General features: G+C 39.9%; 1 protein-coding gene across 2 annotated transcripts; it reads left to right on the plus strand.

The window, feature by feature from the left end:
• Positions 1–4,324: 4,324 nt before the first annotated feature.
• Positions 4,325–18,290, plus strand: ankzf1 (ankyrin repeat and zinc finger peptidyl tRNA hydrolase 1). 2 transcript variants are annotated; one of them, XM_034177902.1, is made up of 15 exons: positions 4,325–4,507; positions 5,906–6,024; positions 6,102–6,204; positions 7,352–7,539; positions 7,626–7,738; positions 7,982–8,129; positions 9,791–10,013; positions 10,097–10,192; positions 10,298–10,471; positions 10,596–10,721; positions 11,016–11,313; positions 11,398–11,509; positions 11,587–11,754; positions 11,886–11,956; positions 18,139–18,290. In XM_034177902.1, exons 1-15 carry the CDS (start codon positions 4,372–4,374, stop codon positions 18,263–18,265), a joined length of 2,202 nt encoding a protein of 733 aa, XP_034033793.1. In that variant the 5' UTR covers positions 4,325–4,371; the 3' UTR covers positions 18,266–18,290. The 2 variants fall into 2 exon arrangements, with proteins under 2 accessions (XP_034033793.1, XP_034033794.1); XM_034177903.1 differs by having other exon boundaries at positions 10,301–10,471.
• The last annotated feature ends 274 nt before the right edge of the window (positions 18,291–18,564 follow it).

Raw genomic sequence — 18,564 nt, forward strand, 5'->3', positions numbered from 1 at the left:
ATATCATGGGAATCACCATGCAAAACTTGGTGTTTTTACCACCAAATGCATGATTTTCCCATTATCTGCTTCACTACAAGGGGAAATCCTGGTGGAATGATAGATTCATTCAAGGTGGAGGTGGAATTACACCAAGGATCAGCTCTGAGTCCTTTCTTGTTCCCAATGGTGATGGACAGGTTGACGGATGAAATCAGACAGGAGTCTCCATGGAATAAGATGTTTGCAGATGACCTTTTGATCTGTAGTGAGTAGTGAGCCGGTTGAGTCTAGCTTGAAAATGTGGAAATACACTCTGGAGAGCAGGGGAATGAAAGTCAATAGGAGCAAGACTTAGTATATCTGTGTGAATGAGAGAGAGGTGGAATAGTGCGGTAACAAGGAGTAGAAATGGTAAAAGTAGAGGAGTTTAAATACTTGGGATCAACTGCCAAAAGTATGTGGTAGAGAGGTGAAGAAGAGAGTGCAGGCAGGATGGAGTGGGTGGAGAAAGGTGGCAGGAGTGATTTGTAACTGAACAATATCTGCAAGAGTGAAGGAGAATGTCTACAAGACAGTAGTGAGACCAGCTATGTTGTTCAGCTTAAAGATGATGGTACTAACAAAAACACAGGAGGCAGAGCTGGAGGTGGCAGAGCTGAAGATGTTCCTATTATTTTTGGGAGTGACAAGAATGGACAGGATTAGAAATGAAGATAGATGGACAGCTCAGATGGGACAGTTTGGAGACAAGAGGTGAGATTGAGATGGTTTGGACGTGTGCTGAGGAGAGACCCAGAGTATACAGGGAGAAAGATGCTGAGGGTGGAGCCACCAGGCAGGAGGAGAAGATGGAGGCCAAAGAGGAGGTTTATGGATGTGCTGAGGGAGGACTTTTTAAATCGCTATGTAAAGACTGTGGTCCATACTCCAAAACAGCAGGTGGCGATAATGCCCCAATACGCTAGTTGCCACCCCATTAAACAAACAGTGAAACAAACAAACAAACAAAAAAAAAAAGGCGAAGAATTGTAATTCAACAAATGACCTGTCGACGGCAGCAACGCGTTTTTGCGACGTCTAGTTTCTCACAAACGTAATTAGAAGAAGAAGAAGGACACGCGCGTCAGATCGGTATGTATCGTTTGTGGCCTTTTAAATTTAACAGGCTTGAATTTTCTAATTGCTCAACGTCCGTCAGTCTGTTTTTTTTTGTGTGTGTAAATAAGGAGGAAGTGTCCTATCTGTGTTTTCCATATTTTCATATGTTACTGAAAAACAAATGTCTGTTCAGTGGAACGAAACCACAGCAGCTAATTTCGTCTGGTTTTCGTCATCCAGCTGTGGAATGTGCGCGCGCAACACTGTAATAAATATCACAGAGACAAAACAGGGACCGTTTCATTTCATTCTCCTGATTATACTACAACACTCAGATTTTTATGTCATTGTTGTAAGGTCACGTGTAGTGTCACCACTTAGACCAATGAATGGATCTCCTGCTGGTTATACTAACAACGCTCAGTTTGAAAAATAAGAAAAAAAATATATATTTTTTTTTTTTGCATAATTTTAAAGAATTATTTCTAAATTGCTAAAATATTTAAATAATGTAGTGGTCCCCAAATTCAAATCACACGCCTGTCTGTTGTTGCCGTGAGGTTGTGAAGGTTTGCATCCAGGTTAACTCTCACACTCCACAGTGGAAATTTCGGTTCTGTAAATCTTTTGTTTATGGTATTTGATTTTGGCATTGCACAACCTGAGCAAGGCTCCCTGGAGGTGCATGTAGTTCAGACAGAATATGTTCCATTCAGTGCAGTGTCATATCGTCGTCATGTCTGATACAACAAGCAGATCCAAGTGTTGATTATGGAAGACAGGCATCCACACATGGCGTATAATTACCTCTGCCAAGGAGGTTATGTTTTCGGTTGTGTTTGTTTGTTTGTTTGTTTGTTGGTTGGTTGGATGGATCGTTAGCAGGATTACTCAAAAAATCCTCAACGGATTTCAATGAAATTTTTACCAGGGGTGTATCTTGGCCTAACTTAGAAGTCATTAAATTTTGGTAATGATCCGGATCCATTAATTTTTAAGTATTCTTTATCGTTGCAGGATAGGGCCAATTTCAACATTTTTGCATCTAACTTCATGAAGACGGGTCACAAAGGCTGAACAAAAATTAAGGTACAACACAACAATAATTTAGCATTTGTTTCTCCTCATTGAATAAACTTATTAGAAAATAAAAAAAAACTTGTGTAGTTCATGCAGTTTCTCTTTATAAATACATTTGCTGAAGATCTAAGGGTTTAACCCTCTGGGGCCGATGCCATCGTACACGACGGCTGAGACCAAGCTTTACTAAATTATAAATAACTTTTTAATGATATGAGATAGAAACTTACTTTTTTGCTGAAAGGTTAACTCCGCAGACTTTTGAGCCACCGTCCACCATCTTTGTACTCCTCATAGAAGCTGTGTGATGGCGTGAGCAATGTGAGTGTCCAATCGGAATTGGTTCACCGTCACATGGTTTTCCAAAATCCAGTCGTAGGGCAGATTCACCTCACGTGACACACCAAAGATTGTTTTTAGGAGTGATGTGTTACTAGTTGGCCCGTTTGAATAGCCCCCTAGCTGCTCCAATGCACCCTGCGCCATTACGCACAGCGAAAGTGAAAGTGAACAGACGGAGAGCCTCTCATACAATCTCACATGCTCAAACAGTGTGTGAGTATCAGGATTGCTTGACTAGTTTTCCTGTGAATGTTGCTGGATAAGCCTGTGGCAGGCTCTCTCGCTCCGGCGTAAAGCACTGTTTACCATATCAATGGAATGAGGGGGGAGGGGCCGCTCCTCAAACTAAATGAGCCTTGAAGTGTGAATGTTGCTTTCAGAGCAGGAGAGAACAAACACACAGTCAACTTCATAGTAGAAGTTTGTGATGTAACCTTTGTGTAATACCAGACAGAAATTGCTTTGAGATGAAGACAAACAAAACACATAGACCATTTTGTATATATTGTTCAAAATCTGCATTTGTGTTTGACAAAGTTTGACAAAGTTTTAATTCGGCACACAAAATATTCAAATAGAAAAAAATGAACAATTCCACAAACAAACACAGACAAAACTAGTGAGTCTGAAAGGGTGTGGGCTGAAGCAAAGCTTATTAGCGCCCACCCCTGCTAGTACAAGTCCAACAATTCTAATCAGTCATATTTACATAAATATAAATTCACTACTACATGTCGACACACAGACATACACATCAATATACTATTCACTTATAATTATATTTATATAGTATCAGATCATAAGAAAGTCAAATCAAGGCACTTTACGCCAGTAAGGACTAACCTTACCAACCCCCAGAGCAAGCACTAGGCAACTGTGGTGAGGAAAAACTCCCTATAAGGAAGAAACCTCAAGCAGACCAGGCTCTTGGGGGTGACCCTCTGCTTGGGCTGTGCCACATATACCTATATACATATGTATATACTTTACAAACATAAATATATACATACATATACACAGTCACTTATATACATATACACCTACCCATATCTATATATCTACATACGCATATACATACCCACACATTCAAATATACAATAAGTCCCACTTATAAATTGAACATTCCATATAAATCAAATTATATTTGCTTCTTTATGATACTTAGACATAATGTTCTTTTTGAGTAGTTTCTTAAATCTCACTAAGGTACTACTCATTCTAACCTTTATTGTTTGAACCTTTTTGTTGTACAGTCTTTCACACAAGAGCCCAAATTACCTTTATAAAGTGTCAAAACAGTTATTATAGTTTGTTGTGTGTTTTGAATAAATGTGTGTGGAAAATTATTTCTGCTTTACTTTTTCCTTTCTTATTTTTGATTGTAAATCTTTATTACACTTATAAAACACAACTATAGCATATATATTTTGAAAGTACAGGTTGTCCTGAAAAAGAGACATAAAACTTGATTGTGGGATGGAGAGAGCTGTTAACAGCAATAATAAAACATTTATGACAGGCGAGTGAACTTTCCAAAAAATGCCCTCAGACCCCAGAGTGTTAACCACTGAATCTGAAACATGACGGTAGATGCGTGAAACAACGTGGAATAAGTCTTTTTGCCAAAGGGTATTCCATGTGACGTCAGCGACCCTATGGTCTTGGCGGAGGTTTGCGCTCTCCGAGTGCTTCTAGTTTTGATTGTATTTATTGATTTTTTTTTTTTTTTTTGAGACAGAAATGTCTGCAGAGCACTTGAAGTCCAAAACAATTTTCCCCTTGGGGATAAGAAAGTGTATCATATCGTCTAATTTTGAGTTCCAGACATAACTTACATCTGTTGTGTGTTTATAGGTAAAGAAGCCAACAATGAGCACTTGTGAACTTAATCTCTCCGTCTTTGATGAACTCAGTAATGATGCTGTGACTGGACTGAGGGAGGTGACAGCTGTTGCTGAAGCACTGACTGAAAGAGAGTCTGTGAGCACTGAGACACCTTCAGATGGTATGTTGTCTACACATCTGTGACAGAGACAAATGATACCCACTGACATGGAAACATATCTTCATCGGACTGGGGGACAGTATGCCTGAAATGACCCCCAAAATGAACAGTTTTTGTCCCAGAGTCTGCCTTAACATTTAAGATGTAAGAGCCTGCTTGACTTTTTGGAGAGTGAAGAATTGCCCCCGATCACTAAAAACATTGTATTGTAAATGGAATGAACATCTTTTGATCTAAAACGTCTCAAGCTGTCAGAAGCCCCTGTGAGTTTGTGTTATGAATTAAGCCAAAAATCAATATGTGACATGTTGCCCACAGACACCAAAGTTATATAAAATGCCATGAATATTGTTACAGTAACCATAAGTATGTGTTGGTGGGGTATTATTACAACGGTGACCTGACACCCTAACCCTAATAGCACAAATAGCCCAAATCTTCCAGAGACACATGAACCAGAAGAATAACTGAAAGAAGAAATGCTGGTTGATATGAAGGGAGGGAAAAACAAAAAATCTTGTTCTCAGAATCAGCGAATCAAACCCCAGTCTCCCACATGACAGGCAGGGATACTTACCACTATACTAATGAAGAGTTGTCAATGAGCACAGAGTCAAAAAACATCAAGTACAGTAGCTGCCGTAAGCATAGCCCTAAGATTCAGGGTTAAATGTGCCAGTGCTGGAAGAGAGATTGATGTGCTCACACCAGATTTTGTCTTTGTTTTCCTGTGCATTCTTTTTAACCATTTAAGTCAAAAAGTATTTTCTTACATTTATTCCATAGTATTCACATAAAGGAGTCTTGATATGACATCATCGATATCATCAAAAATAAACTTGTATAGAAACCATTTAGGATGTTGAAGCACATGGATTAAAATGCAGAGACAGGTGGGATGGGAATTGAGAATCCTTCCCAAAATTTTTCAGTCCTTCAGAATCATATGTGTCAGACATTATCAATTCCTCTTCTCAGTGCAGCATGTTTTTTTTTTTTTTCTGGGAGTTCTACATTTCAAGCTCGTGTCATAATTACATCATCATGTCAAACTGTGCATCTAGCAACCAGGAAAACCACTGCATTGACATTGAAAACCTCTGTCAGACTTAATTTTTCACACAATGTCCAACTTTCACATAGGAAAGTATGTATTTGTTTCAGCTATTCTCCTTTGTTTGGAAGGTTGGAGGGTTTGGAATCCTAACTAAACACATCCCAGATTCTCAGCCACGTCTATGATACTCAGACAAAGCATCTAGAAAAGTGTGTCGATGCACTGCTGTTTCAGACAAAGCTGGAAACTGTGACGGAAATAATATAGTAACTGTATCACATCTGGCCATCACTCCTCCTGTCATTTCCTTTTGTGACTACTATTTTATGTGTTCTTGACAGGGTTGGAAAATAAGTGCCCAGATGATGATAAGCAGCAGGAGTGCAGTTTGGCTAAAGAGCCATCACAAAATCTGATCTGCTCAGCCTGTAGGTGCCCCTTTATTAATCGTGAAGAACAGGTGATTGCACTCCTCTCTTTAGTTAATTTTCAAGCTCAGTCAAGTTTGGGTTTTGATTAAATGTTCTCATGTATCAGGTGGAACACTACAAGCTTGACTGGCATCTGTTCAACTTGAAACGAAAGATGACAGGTTTGCCGCCGGTCACAGTGGAGGACTTTGAAAAGAAGACTGGAGCTGGTGAGCAAATCTAAAAGACATTTTGGAGACAAACACAAGCTAAAATTGAATATTTTTCCACTTCTGGTAACATAAAAATTGCCAACCAATCTTAACTTTTAAGCAAACTGGTGTTGCTCAAAAATGGATCATATGATATCGATGCAAACACACCCAAAGGAGGCTTGATCAGTTTCCTGCAGTTTAATTCTTGTTAGATTTGTAGGAGGTGTCTTGTAGAACTCGCACAACAAAACCTTCATTTGTGTTATACATGAGGTCCTTTTTAGTGCAAGACTGCAAAGAGTTTTGTTGAATTTCACCTCACTGACATGGTCAGATGTTCCTCCCTGGAAAAAAAAAGCATTACTGATTGTGTGGTTCCTCAGTCTGTAGTCGGCTTTATTGTCTTAAATAATCATTGAACAAGCTTTTGTGAAAGGTTGAGACATTTAATAAAAGTCTGCAAAAAATGTTTTTCACTCCTGAGCTGCCTTTAGTGGCAGAATGTTGATTTAAAAAAAAAAAAGCCAATACTGGGCTGAAGCCCCCCACCTCTTACTCTGATATGACATGGTGACAAATTAAACAGTTATGCATGGACAGACACACAGAGTCCATTTCAATGGTTCCTCTATTTCATGGCCGGGGACATTGGAAAAATGAGTGGAAAAAGGCCAAATACTACAGGAGTAGTTTTTCATTCATTTTCACAAAATATACCCAAAAAGTTCTTTTTTTTTTCTCCATTTGCGTGTTTGATCTCGACCCTGAGGTTCAAGGTCAAATGTAGTTTTCTAAAGGGAGTCAGTATACATTATTTGCTATAGGTGTTCAATACAAATGTAAGCTCAAGAATTAATATTTGGAGAGAAAAAGTGGTGTTTTGGGGTGAGACAGTGGATGACTTTATCTTACATGACCTTGGAAATCTGGCTCAAGGTCATACGTGTAGATGTCACATTTGTGTCCTGTTACAGTATGATGCAGGGAAGTAATGTCTTAGAACGGGGCAATAGGGAAATCTATGGCACTCAAAATGTGATGGAAGGAGTCCATTTCAGTGGTCCCCCTTATTTCATGGTGGTGGACAAAAAACAGTGTCAGTAGTTTGTGGTCTGGGACAGGTATAGAAGCAGCTGACTGATTTTAAGTTGTCGCTTTACAGGAGATCTGTCAAGTATCTCAGGCTCCGAGTCTGATTCAGAAGACTCGGACAGTGATGTTACTCAGCTGTCGGCTGGCGAGAGCTCCAGTGAAACCAGTTCCATCCCTGGCCGGCTTTCCAGCAAGGTGGTATTGCAGAATTCTGCAGGACAGTATCTTGCGGTCTACCGCTGCATTCTTCAGGGAAAAGTGAGGCTCAGCATCAAACACAAACTCTTCTTTGCAGGCAGTATGATAACAGATTCTGACATTTGTGATGTCATGTTGTGATATAGAAATCAGAAGGTGAGCAGGACGTGGCTCTCTCTCTGAAGTCCATAACCCAGAAGACCGTGTGGGTCATTCTGATGACAGGTGGGGGGCACTTTGCTGGCGCTGTGTTCCAAGGGTAAGTGGTAGGCAGGTGTTATATCCCTACACTGTGCACATAGTATGTGGGACTTTGTGTTGTCATAACTTTGTCTGTTTGTGTGTCTGTGGTGACGTTCTTATGAACACAAGAACAGCTGATTAGATTTTATGGTTGTTTCGTGTATATCGCTGTATGTTGAAGGTGAGCTTGGAAGTTCAAATGACACTTCTTAAAATACCGTTGGGTGCATTTTCATAACTTGGTGCGTTTATGTTGCAGAAAAAATGTTCTTCACCACAAAACTTTACACCGGTACACAGTGCGAGCAAAGTGTGGCACCGCTCAAGGACTCAGAGACGCTAAGAACGGCTGTACTAAGTCAGCTGGATCTGCTCTGAGGAGATACAATGAGGCAGCGCTGGTCAAGGCAAGAATGCATTTCACGACAGTGGTTCTCAAACTGTGGGGCGGGCTCTCCTCCGTGAGCAGTGCAAAGCTGTTGCAGGGAGTGCAGATGACTTGGTGAAATGTTCAAAATACAGATGAAATTTAATAATGCTAACTATCAGCAATTTAAAAATAAAATAACATTCATGCAGAACTAAAATCAGCCAGATTTCGCTTAAAATAAATAACACCCCAAAACTTATACTCTGGAAAATACAGTACATGTACTTCTGTATGTTGTTATGGGCTTGGAAATTTGACCTTGACCTCTGAGCTTGATCATTGACCATTCTTAACAAAAATCAAATGACTATTTCCCATCCATAGGCCCAATGTACCTGCCAAGTGTGATCAAAATCAGGTTAAGCATTGTTAACCCTCTGGTGTCAATGACCGTTTCATGTTTCTACTAATAGCTCAGCAACAGAATGTCATAGAGACTTCATTTGACCACTTTCTGGAACAATGGAGTTTCACCTCTAGTTTCAGTTCCTGTTGTAGACCATCTTTGCCTCACAGCCAATCTTAGAGCCTAGAGAAGGTCATACAGATCTCTTTCTTTCCCCAACACAGTTTCTCTGGTCAAGATTCAGACTCATACGCACTGCACTGGCCCACCACCAAAACAAAATAGTCCTGTCCTCCTCAAAACTTTTATTTAGACATACAGACATTGCATACAGATAAAACAAAACAAAAAATGTTGATGGGCCATTTCCTTTTCCCAGTTTTATCACCCCAAAGGTGCAAATGTTCTTTTTTTTTTTTTTTTTTTTTTTTTTGGTGAGGGACTTTCCACTTTTCTTCGAATGACTGATATTTATCAACATTTCTGCATAGAGTCAAGACAGAACACATCTAACAGGAAATGATGAGTGATTACCCGAGGCCAAGATACTTCTTATATTATCTTGATATACAGTTTCCTTTATATATTACACTACTTTTGTGAGCCAAAGACTTTGATGAACCCATTTCTAACATAAAAAACAGTTCACCCAGATACCCACATAAAGGTATATTTTCTATAAAGATTTGAAGAATTTTCTAAAAATGCATTTCATTAGTTCAGCTTTACAAACAAAATATTCCTAGTCATAGTGTTCTCGACAAATAAGTGGCACATATTCTGAAAGCTGAAGATTGTTGTGAACATTTTGATATGCAACACATGAGCATTCAACTTAAAAACAAGAAAAAAAAGGAAAGAGAAATTCGCACCTTAAAATGGGAATTACTAAAAGTATTGTAAATTCTAGGAAATATCGCTAGACTACAGAGGGTATCTTGCTAATATACTTACAAATATAGTTGCATAGAGGCCAAGGCAATCACAAGAGCGACCACATCCAGCGGCATCACAAAAAGAATGTAGAAAGTTTGCTGTACCATCCAGCTTTTTTCCAAAAAGCAAACTAGAGGACCACACCTGTACAACTGGAGCTTTATCTATGTTATTTATCACACACTGTGGTCTTTACTATTTAAAACTTTGAAGTTACATGATAACGCAAAGTGTCAGGAATTCAATCAGTGTCTTTTTGGGAGTTAGTCATACATCATGGCTGACTGATTTTCTTCTCATGCAGCTCATGTTTTTTTTTCCCCTTTTGTTTCGCAAATGCTTTTGCACACTTGCAGGACATTCAGTATCTGCTGCTAAGCTGGGCTGAACATTTGAAGGAGGCCTCTGCTATATTCATACGAGCTCCTAGTTACAACAAAACCATCTTTTTTGGTGGTCGTACACCTCTGCTGGCCAAGCGGGACAGCAGGATCCGCACGCTCCCCTTTCCCACACGCAGGGCCACCTTTCATGAGGTGCAGAGAGTGCACGAGCTACTATCCACCATTCAGCTTTATGGTAAGCTGAGTGATGCGTGCTGTCCACTCACTGTCATAGAGTTGGGCTCTTATCATCTTTTGTGGAAAAATATCTTGATTTAGGGAAAGACACGGACATGTCTGTAGTTTTCAGTCCAACCAAGAAAGTGTGGAAAAAACCCATCAATCCTACAGTACAAATAAGCAGTGAAGAGAAGGGTGAGTTGAAGTGGTTCAGAAAGAATTGCTGAAATTTGGTTGATTAAAAATTGGATTCAGAGTTCACGATTTTAAAGTTTTTCCATTTACAATGATGCATCATTTCAGCAGCAGCAGCAGACTGTAACCCTGACAGCTCAGACAAGGATGATGATGGACTACTTGAGATGGTGGAGCTAACGCTTACAACTCTGGATCTGAGGGAGTCTGAAGTCCAACCCTCCAGACGCAAGAGGAGGAACAGGAGAAAGAAGGACGAACCCAAAATCCAAAATGAGGGTGGGTCAAATCCATTCTGTCACTTTATCACTGTACTCATCTCTACATCTGACAATACTATATTAACAAGAAGTTTTATTGTACAATTTGTGCAATGGTTCCAACTTTTCATGACTTCAAACAGAATTGAGAGTAGAGAGTCATGATGAGGAAGCAGTGAAGGTGCAAGAAGATGCAGTTGCAGAAGACAAGCCTCCAGAGACACAATCGAAGCAGAAGAGGAAACCACAGAGTAAGAAGCAAATGAAAGGTGAGGTCCAGCTTGCTTTCAACATGTTGTTCATCCTCCTCCTCTGGTTTCTTGCCATATAGATTCACATACATAAGTGGAATGTTTAGAAAAGCCTGCTCTGATGCACAGAACACCTTCAGAGTTGTCATGGGTGTCTTAGTGGCTTCCCTCACTAGTCTCCTGCTGCCTTTGTTTTGGAGAACTGCTAACTCCAAACAGCTTTTCCATACAGTGCATTACTGAGTGTATTTCTCTACAGATGCAAGATGGCAATATACTTGTGGGCCTGACTGTAGCCTCGTGTGTTTATAGACACTGTGGATGAGTCTTGGGAGTACGGCCTGAGGGACGTGCTCTTCACAGCCTGTAAAGTCGGGGATGTGGACACACTGTTTCGCCTTCTCCAGCTGCCTGAGGAAACTGCAGACTGTCCACAGGGGTCAGAGGGTGACATGTTAAACAAACATTCTTCAGGTGAACTGAGTCCACTGAGTCTCCTCAACAAACCCATAGACTCATCAGGGTTCACCTTACTGCATGTTGCCTCAGCAGCTGCGCAGAAGGCAGCGGTGAGGCTGCTGATGGATGCCGGAGCCGATCCAGCTTGCAGGTAAGATCTCATAATCCAAAGTTTTCCAAATTTTACCCCCTCCCCCAATTCCCAGCAAGTTATTTCTGCATTATTTCATCACAGGGATAATAAAGGTCAGACCCCCTACATTGTCGCTCCTGACAAAGACACCAGGAATGTATTTCGTAAATACATGGGCGAGAATCTTGACAAATACGACTACTCTAAGGCTCAGGTAAGAAACGTTGGACCTGTGCTTAGTTTTTCCACACCGACACTAAACCGGAACATTTTGTTCTTGTGCACTTCCAGGTTCCTGGTCCTCTGACAGCGGAGATCGAATCCAAACAGAAGGAGAAAAAGAAGGCCCAGAAGGCTTTGAGGAAGCAAAGAATAAAAGAGCAGAAGGAGGAGGACAGGAAGCAGGAGCTGGAGGCGGAAGAAAAGAAGAGGTTTGCGTCTTTGACTGATCGTGAAAAGGTATGCTGGTTATTGAGCAACTTTGTTGTGATTTGGCGTTGTATAAATGAAAATAAATTGAACTTGAGTCACTGATGCAGAGTAACCGCACTCTGAAATGTTTTACTCAGTGTTTTCTGTTTGGATTTCAGAGAGCGCTGGCAGCAGAGAGGAGGTTAGCAGAGCAGGTAGCTGCAGCAGGAGTAGGCATCTCAAATACGAAGTAAGAGCCTCTTCTCGCACAGCTTAGTTGTCATTTACAAACCAAAATAAGAGGGAATAAACTGGGACCATATGGAAAATGGGGGGAACATCTGCAGTGATATGAACAAAAGATACTTAATTTCCTCTGTTAATAAAAATCCATTCCTGCATTTAAGGCCTGTTAAAAAAAATTTTTTTCTTTACACACACACACACACACACACACACACACACACACACACACACACACACACACACATATATATATATATATATATATATATATATATATATATATATATACAGTAGTGTTCAGAATAATAGTAGTGTTATGTGACTAAAAAGATTAACTCTGGTTTTGAGTATATTTCTTATTGTTACATGGGAAACAAGGTACCAGTAGAATCAGTAGATTCTCACAAATCCAACAAGACCAAGCATTCATGATATGCACACTCTTAAGGCTATGAAATTGGGCTGTTAGTGAAAAAAAGTAGAAAAGGGGGTGTTCACAATAATAGTAGCATCTGCTGTTGACGCTACAAACTCAAAACTGTTATATTCAAACTGCTTTTTTAGCAATCCTGTGAATCACTAAACTAGTATTTAGTTGTATAAACCACAGTTTTTCATGATTTCTTCACATCTGCGAGGCATTAATTTTGTTGGTTTGGAACCAAGATTTTGCTCGTTTACTAGTGTGCTTGGGGTCATTGTCTTGTTGAAACACATATTTCAAGGGCATGTCCTCTTCAGTATAAGGCAACATGACCTCTTCAAATATTTTGACATATCCAAACTGATTCATGATACCTGGTATGTGATATATAGGCCCAAGACCATAGTAGGAGAAACATGCCCATATCATGATGCTTGCACCACTATGCTTCACTGTCTTCACTGTGAACTGTGGCTTGAATTCAGAGTTTGGGGGTTGTCTCACAAACTGTCTGCAGCCCTTGGACCCAAAAAGAACAATTTTTCTCTCATCAGTCCACAAAATATTCCTCCATTTCTCTTTAGGCCAGTTGGGGGAGGTGATGGTCTAGTGGTTAAGGTGTTGGACTTGAGTCCAGAAGATCATGGATTCAAAACCCACCTGACTGGAAAATCACTAAGGGCCCTTGGGCAAGGCCTTTAATCCCCTATTGCTCCCGGTGTGTAGTGAGCGCCTTGTATGGCAGCACCCTGACATCGGGGTGAATGTGAGGCATAATTGTAAAGCGCTTTGAGCGTCTGATGCAGATGGAAAAGCGCTATATAAATGCAGTCCAGTTGATGTGTTCTTTGGCAAATTGTAACCTCTTCTGCACATGTCTTTTATTTAACAGAGGGACTTTGCGGGGGCTTCTTGCAAATAAATTAGCTTCACACAGGCATCTTCTAACTGTCACAGCACTTACAGGTAACTCCAGACTGTCTTTGATCATCCTGGAGCTGATCAATGGGTGAGCCTTTGCCATTCTGGTTATTCTTCTAGCCATTTTGATGGTTGTTTTCCATTTTCTTCCATGCGTCTCTGTTTTTTTTTGTCCATTTTAAAGCATTGGAGATCATTATAGATGAACAGTCTATAATGTTTTGCACCTGCGTATGTTTTTCCCTCTCCAGTCAACTTTTTAATCAGACTACGCTGTTCTTCTGAACAGTGTCTTGAACGTCCCATTTTCCTCAGGCTTTCAAAGAGAAAAGCATGTTCAACAGGTGCTGGCTTCATCCTTAAATAGGGGACACCTGATTCACACCTGTTTGTTCCACAAAATTGACGAACTCACTGACTGAATGTCACACTACTATTATTGTGAACACCCCCTTTTCTACTTTTTTACTAATAGCCCAATTTCATAGCCTTAAGAGTGTGCATATCATGAATGCTTGGTCTTGTTGGATTTGTGAGAATCTATTGAGTCTACTGGTGCCTTGTTTCCCATGTAACAATAAGAAATGCACTCAAAACCTGGATTAATCCTTTTAGTCACATGGCACTACTATTATTCAGAACTCTACTGTGTGTGTGTATGTGTGTGTGTGTGTATATATATATATATATATATATATATATATATATATATATATATATGTATATGTATATACAGTAGTTTTCAGAATAATAGTAGTGCTATGTGACTAAAAAGATTAATCCAGGTTTTGAGTATATTTCTTATTGTTACATGGGAAACAAGGTACCAGTAGATTCAGTAGAGTCTCACAAATCCAACAAGACCAAGCATTCATGATATGCACACTCTTAAGGCTATGAAATTGGGCCTTTAGTAAAAAAAAGTGGAAAAGGGGGTGTTCACAATAATAGTAGTATGGCATTCAGTCAGTGAGTTTGTCAATTTTGTGGAACAAACAGGTGTGAATCAGGTGTCCCCTATGTAAGGATGAAGCCAGCACCTGTTGAACATGCTTTTCTCTTTGAAAGCCTGTGGAAAATGGGACGTTCAAGACATCATTCAGAAGAACAGTGTAGTTTGATTAAAAAGTTGATTGGAGAGGGGAAAACTTATACGCAGGTGCAAAAAATTATAGGCTGTTCATCTACAATGATCTCCATTGCTTTGAAATGGACAAAAAAAAAAAAGAGACGCATGGAAGAAAGCGGAAAACACCCATCAAAATGGATAGAAGAATAACCAGAATGGCAAAGGCTCACCCATTGATCAGCTCCAGGATGATCAAAGACAGTCTGGAGTTACCTGTAAGTGCTGTGACAGTTAGAAGATGCCTGTGTGAAGCTAATTTATTTGCAAGAATCCCCCGCAAAGTCCCTCTGTTAAATAAGACGTGCAGAAGAGGTTACAATTTGCCAAAGAACACATCAATTGGCATAAAGAGAAAAGGAGGAATATTTTGTGGACTGATGAGAGTAAAATTGTTCTTTTTGGGTCCAAGGGCCGCAGACAGTTTGTGAGAAGACCCCCAAACTCTGAATTCAAGCCGCGGTTCACAGTGAAGACAGTGAAGCATGGTGGTGCAAGCATCATGATATGGGTATGTTTCTGCTACTATGGTGTTGGGCCTATATATCGCATACCAGGTATCATGGATCAGTTTGCATATGTCAGAATACTTGAAGAGGTCATGTTGCCTTATGCTGAAGAGGACATGCCCTTGAAATGGGTGTTTCAACAAGACAATGACCCCAAGCACACTAGTAAATTAGTAAAATCTTGGTTCCAAACCAACCAAATTAATGCCTCGCAGAAATCATGAAAAACTGTGGTTATACAACTAAATACTAGTTTAGTGATTCACAGGATTGCTAAAAAAGCAGTTTGAACATAATAGTTTTGAGTTTGTAGCATCAACAGCAGATGCTACAAGTACTATTATTGTGAACACCCCCTTTTCTACTTTTTTTTACTAATAGCCCAATTTCATAGCCTTAAGAGTGTGCATATCATGAATGCTTGGTCTTGTTGGATTTGTGAGACTCTACTGAATCTACTGGTACCTTGTTTCCCATGTAACAATAAGAAATATACTCAAAACCTGGATTCATTTTTTTAGTCACATAGCACTACTATTATTCTGAACACTACTGTATATATACGAGTATGTATGTATGTATGTGTGTGTGTGTGTGTGTGTGTATATATATATATATATATATATATATATATATATATATATATATATATATATATATATATATATATATATAATTTATTTGTATGTTACTGCTGCAAATATGTATTTGAACACCTACCAACCAGCAAGAATTCTGGCTCACACAGACCTGTTAATTTTTCTTTATGAAGCCTTCTTATTCTGCACTCTTTACCTGTATTAATTGCACCTGTTTGAACTTGTTACCTGTATAAAAGACACCTGTTCACACACTCAATCAATCACTCTCCAACCTGTCCACCATAGCCAAGACCAAAGGGCTGTCTAAGGACACCAGGGACAAAACTGTAGACCTGTACAAGGCTGAGATGGACTACAGGACAACAGGCAAGCAGCTTGGTAGAAGACAACAACTGTTATGATTATTTATTAGAAAGTGGAAGAAACACAAGATGACTGTCAGTCTCCCTCAGTCTGGGATTCCATGCAAGATCTCACTTTGTGGCGTAAGGATGATTCTGAGAAAGCTCAGAACTACACAGGAGGACCTGGTCAATGACCTGAAGAGAGCTGGGACCACAGTCACAAAGATTACATTAGTAACACATGATGCTGTCATGGTTTAAAATCCTGCAGGGCAGCAAGGTCCCCCTGCTCAAGCCAGCACATGTCCAGGGCCGGTTGAAGTTCACCAGTGACCATCTGGATGATCCAGAGGAGGCATGGGAGAAGGTCAAATGAGACCAAAATAGAGCTTTTTGGAATCAACTCCACTTACCATGTTTAGAGGATGAGAACAACCCCAAGAAAACCATCCCAACCGTGAAGCATGGGGGTGGAAACATCATGCTCTGGAGGTGCTCTTCTGCAAAGGGGACAGGACGACTGCACTGTATTGAAGGGAGGATGGATGGGGTCATGTATTGTGAGATTTTGGCAAACAACCTCCTTCCCTCAGTAAGAGCATTGAAGATGGGTTATTTCTGGGTCTTCCAGCATAACAATGACCCCAAACACACAGCCAGGGCAACTAAGGAGGGGCTCTGTTAGAAGCATTTCAAGGTCCTGGAGTGGCCTGGCCAGTCTCCAGACCTGAACTCAATAGAAAATCTTTGGAGGTAGCTGAAACTCCAAACCTGAAAGATTTGGAGAAGATCTGTATGGAGGAGTGGACCAAAATCCCTGCTGCAGTGTGTGCAAACCTGGTGAAAAACTACAGGAAACGTTTGACCTCTGTAATTGCAAACAAAGGCTACTGTACCAAATATTAACATTGATTTTCACAGGTGATCAAATACTTATTTGCAGCAGTAGCATACAAATAAATTATAAAAAAAAACATACATTGTGATTTCCGGATTTTTCTTTTTAGATTATCTCTCTCACAGAGGACATGCACCTAAGATGAAAATTTCAGACCCCTCCATGATTTCTAAGTGGGAGAACTTGCAAAATCGCTGGGTGTTCAAATACTTCTTTTCCTCACTGTGTGTGTGTGTGTGTGTGTGTGTGTGTGTGTGTGTGTGTGTGTGTATGTATATATATATATATATATATATATATATATATATATATATATATATATATATATATATATAAAAACTAGCATGTTGTCCATGGGGATCCACGGGCTCTAGATTGGGTAGTGTTTATAAAATAGGTAGCTGACTTTTTTCAAGGGTAGTATGCAAAGTTTGTACAATGAGTCGGAATGGTGTGTGAGTCCAGAATGTTTTTAAAACCTTAGCGCTTATACCTCAACAGTTTTTAGAGGAAGATCTCAACTCTTTTATTTCCTGTTAATTATGTATTTTTTAATGTTAATTTACTGTCTTAGTGTATTCATAAATTGTTTAGGTTCTTGTTATCATATACACACTATTATTATATGGCTATGACAGTACGCGCACTCTGATTGGCTGATTTCCGGTCTGATATTTTTCCCATATCATACTGTTGCCATGACAATCAGTCCAGATCGTGTATCAGATTTGGGACTTTGTTTACAATTTACACACTGCGAAATACACATGCTCATCTTCAACCGTTTAGTCCAATTAAGGGTTGCGGGTGGCTGGAGCCTATCCCGGGAGGGGGGAGGGGTACACCCTGGACAGGACAGGACCAGTCTGTCACAGGGCCACAGACAAACACATTCACACCTGCAGACACAACTACGGACAATTTAAAGTTTCCATTCCATCTGACCTGCGTGTCTTTTGGATGTGGGAGGAAGCCGGAGCACCTGGAGAGAATCCACACAAACACGGGGAGAACAAGGAAACTCCACACAGAAAGGCCACGGGTGGGAATCAAACCCATGACCTTCTCGCTGTGAGGCTACAGTGCTCACCACTAAGTCACCGTGCTGCCCCATCGTGAAATAAAACAAAACAAAAACACGAACAAGAAAATTATGAGTGACGAGGAGGACCATTCTCCAAGTGAATTTTATTACACTGATGAGTTTGAACTGGAGGAATTAACTTCTATTTCATTGACCTCAATGAAATAGAAGTCACTGTGTGTCATATTTCTTCAACATTTTCTGATTTGGGGTTGTGGGATTTGTTGTGTGGAGTTCAGAAATTTGTGCTAAAATCTGACATGACTTTTCTTTTCCAGGAGGTGCTGGATGTGTGGCGAGTCTCTACTTGGGAAGATCCCATTTCACTACCTGGATTATTCCTTCTGCACCCCTCGCTGTGTCCAAGCACACCGAAAAGCTAACACCCCTCCAGCCAAGACATAACAAATGTGCAAAGTTTTTATTTTTTTATTTTATTTTTTTTATGTGAAAGGAGCTACCTCACTGACACTAAGAGTCTTAGTGATGCTTCTTCCTGTGCACAGTTAAGTTATAGCTCATGCTTTCTAATATTTTAAATATTATAGTCAGTTATTTGCAGTCCTGGCAATTAAATAAAAAAAAAATACTATAATGCTATTCCTGCATGAGTGAATTTTTTTTCTGCACCACTTAATATTTTCGGGATGTCTTCCTTTGTTTGTACTTTGATGTGTGGAGTACAGATAAACAGAGAAATGTTG

This window comes from Thalassophryne amazonica, chromosome 9, assembly GCF_902500255.1.
Source record: "Thalassophryne amazonica chromosome 9, fThaAma1.1, whole genome shotgun sequence".
In the NCBI taxonomy this organism is placed as follows: Eukaryota; Metazoa; Chordata; class Actinopteri; order Batrachoidiformes; family Batrachoididae; genus Thalassophryne; species Thalassophryne amazonica.

Bases quoted from the DNA above. Each gene is read 5' to 3' on its own strand.
- ankzf1 (XM_034177902.1), top strand. From the start codon at position 4,372: ATGAGCACTTGTGAACTTAATCTCTCCGTCTTTGATGAACTCAGTAAT. The intron at 6,205-7,351 runs GTGAGCAAATCT...GTCGCTTTACAG, and splicing joins TGAAAAGAAGACTGGAGCTG to GAGATCTGTCAAGTATCTCA. The intron at 7,739-7,981 runs GTAAGTGGTAGG...TTTATGTTGCAG, and splicing joins GCTGGCGCTGTGTTCCAAGG to AAAAAATGTTCTTCACCACA.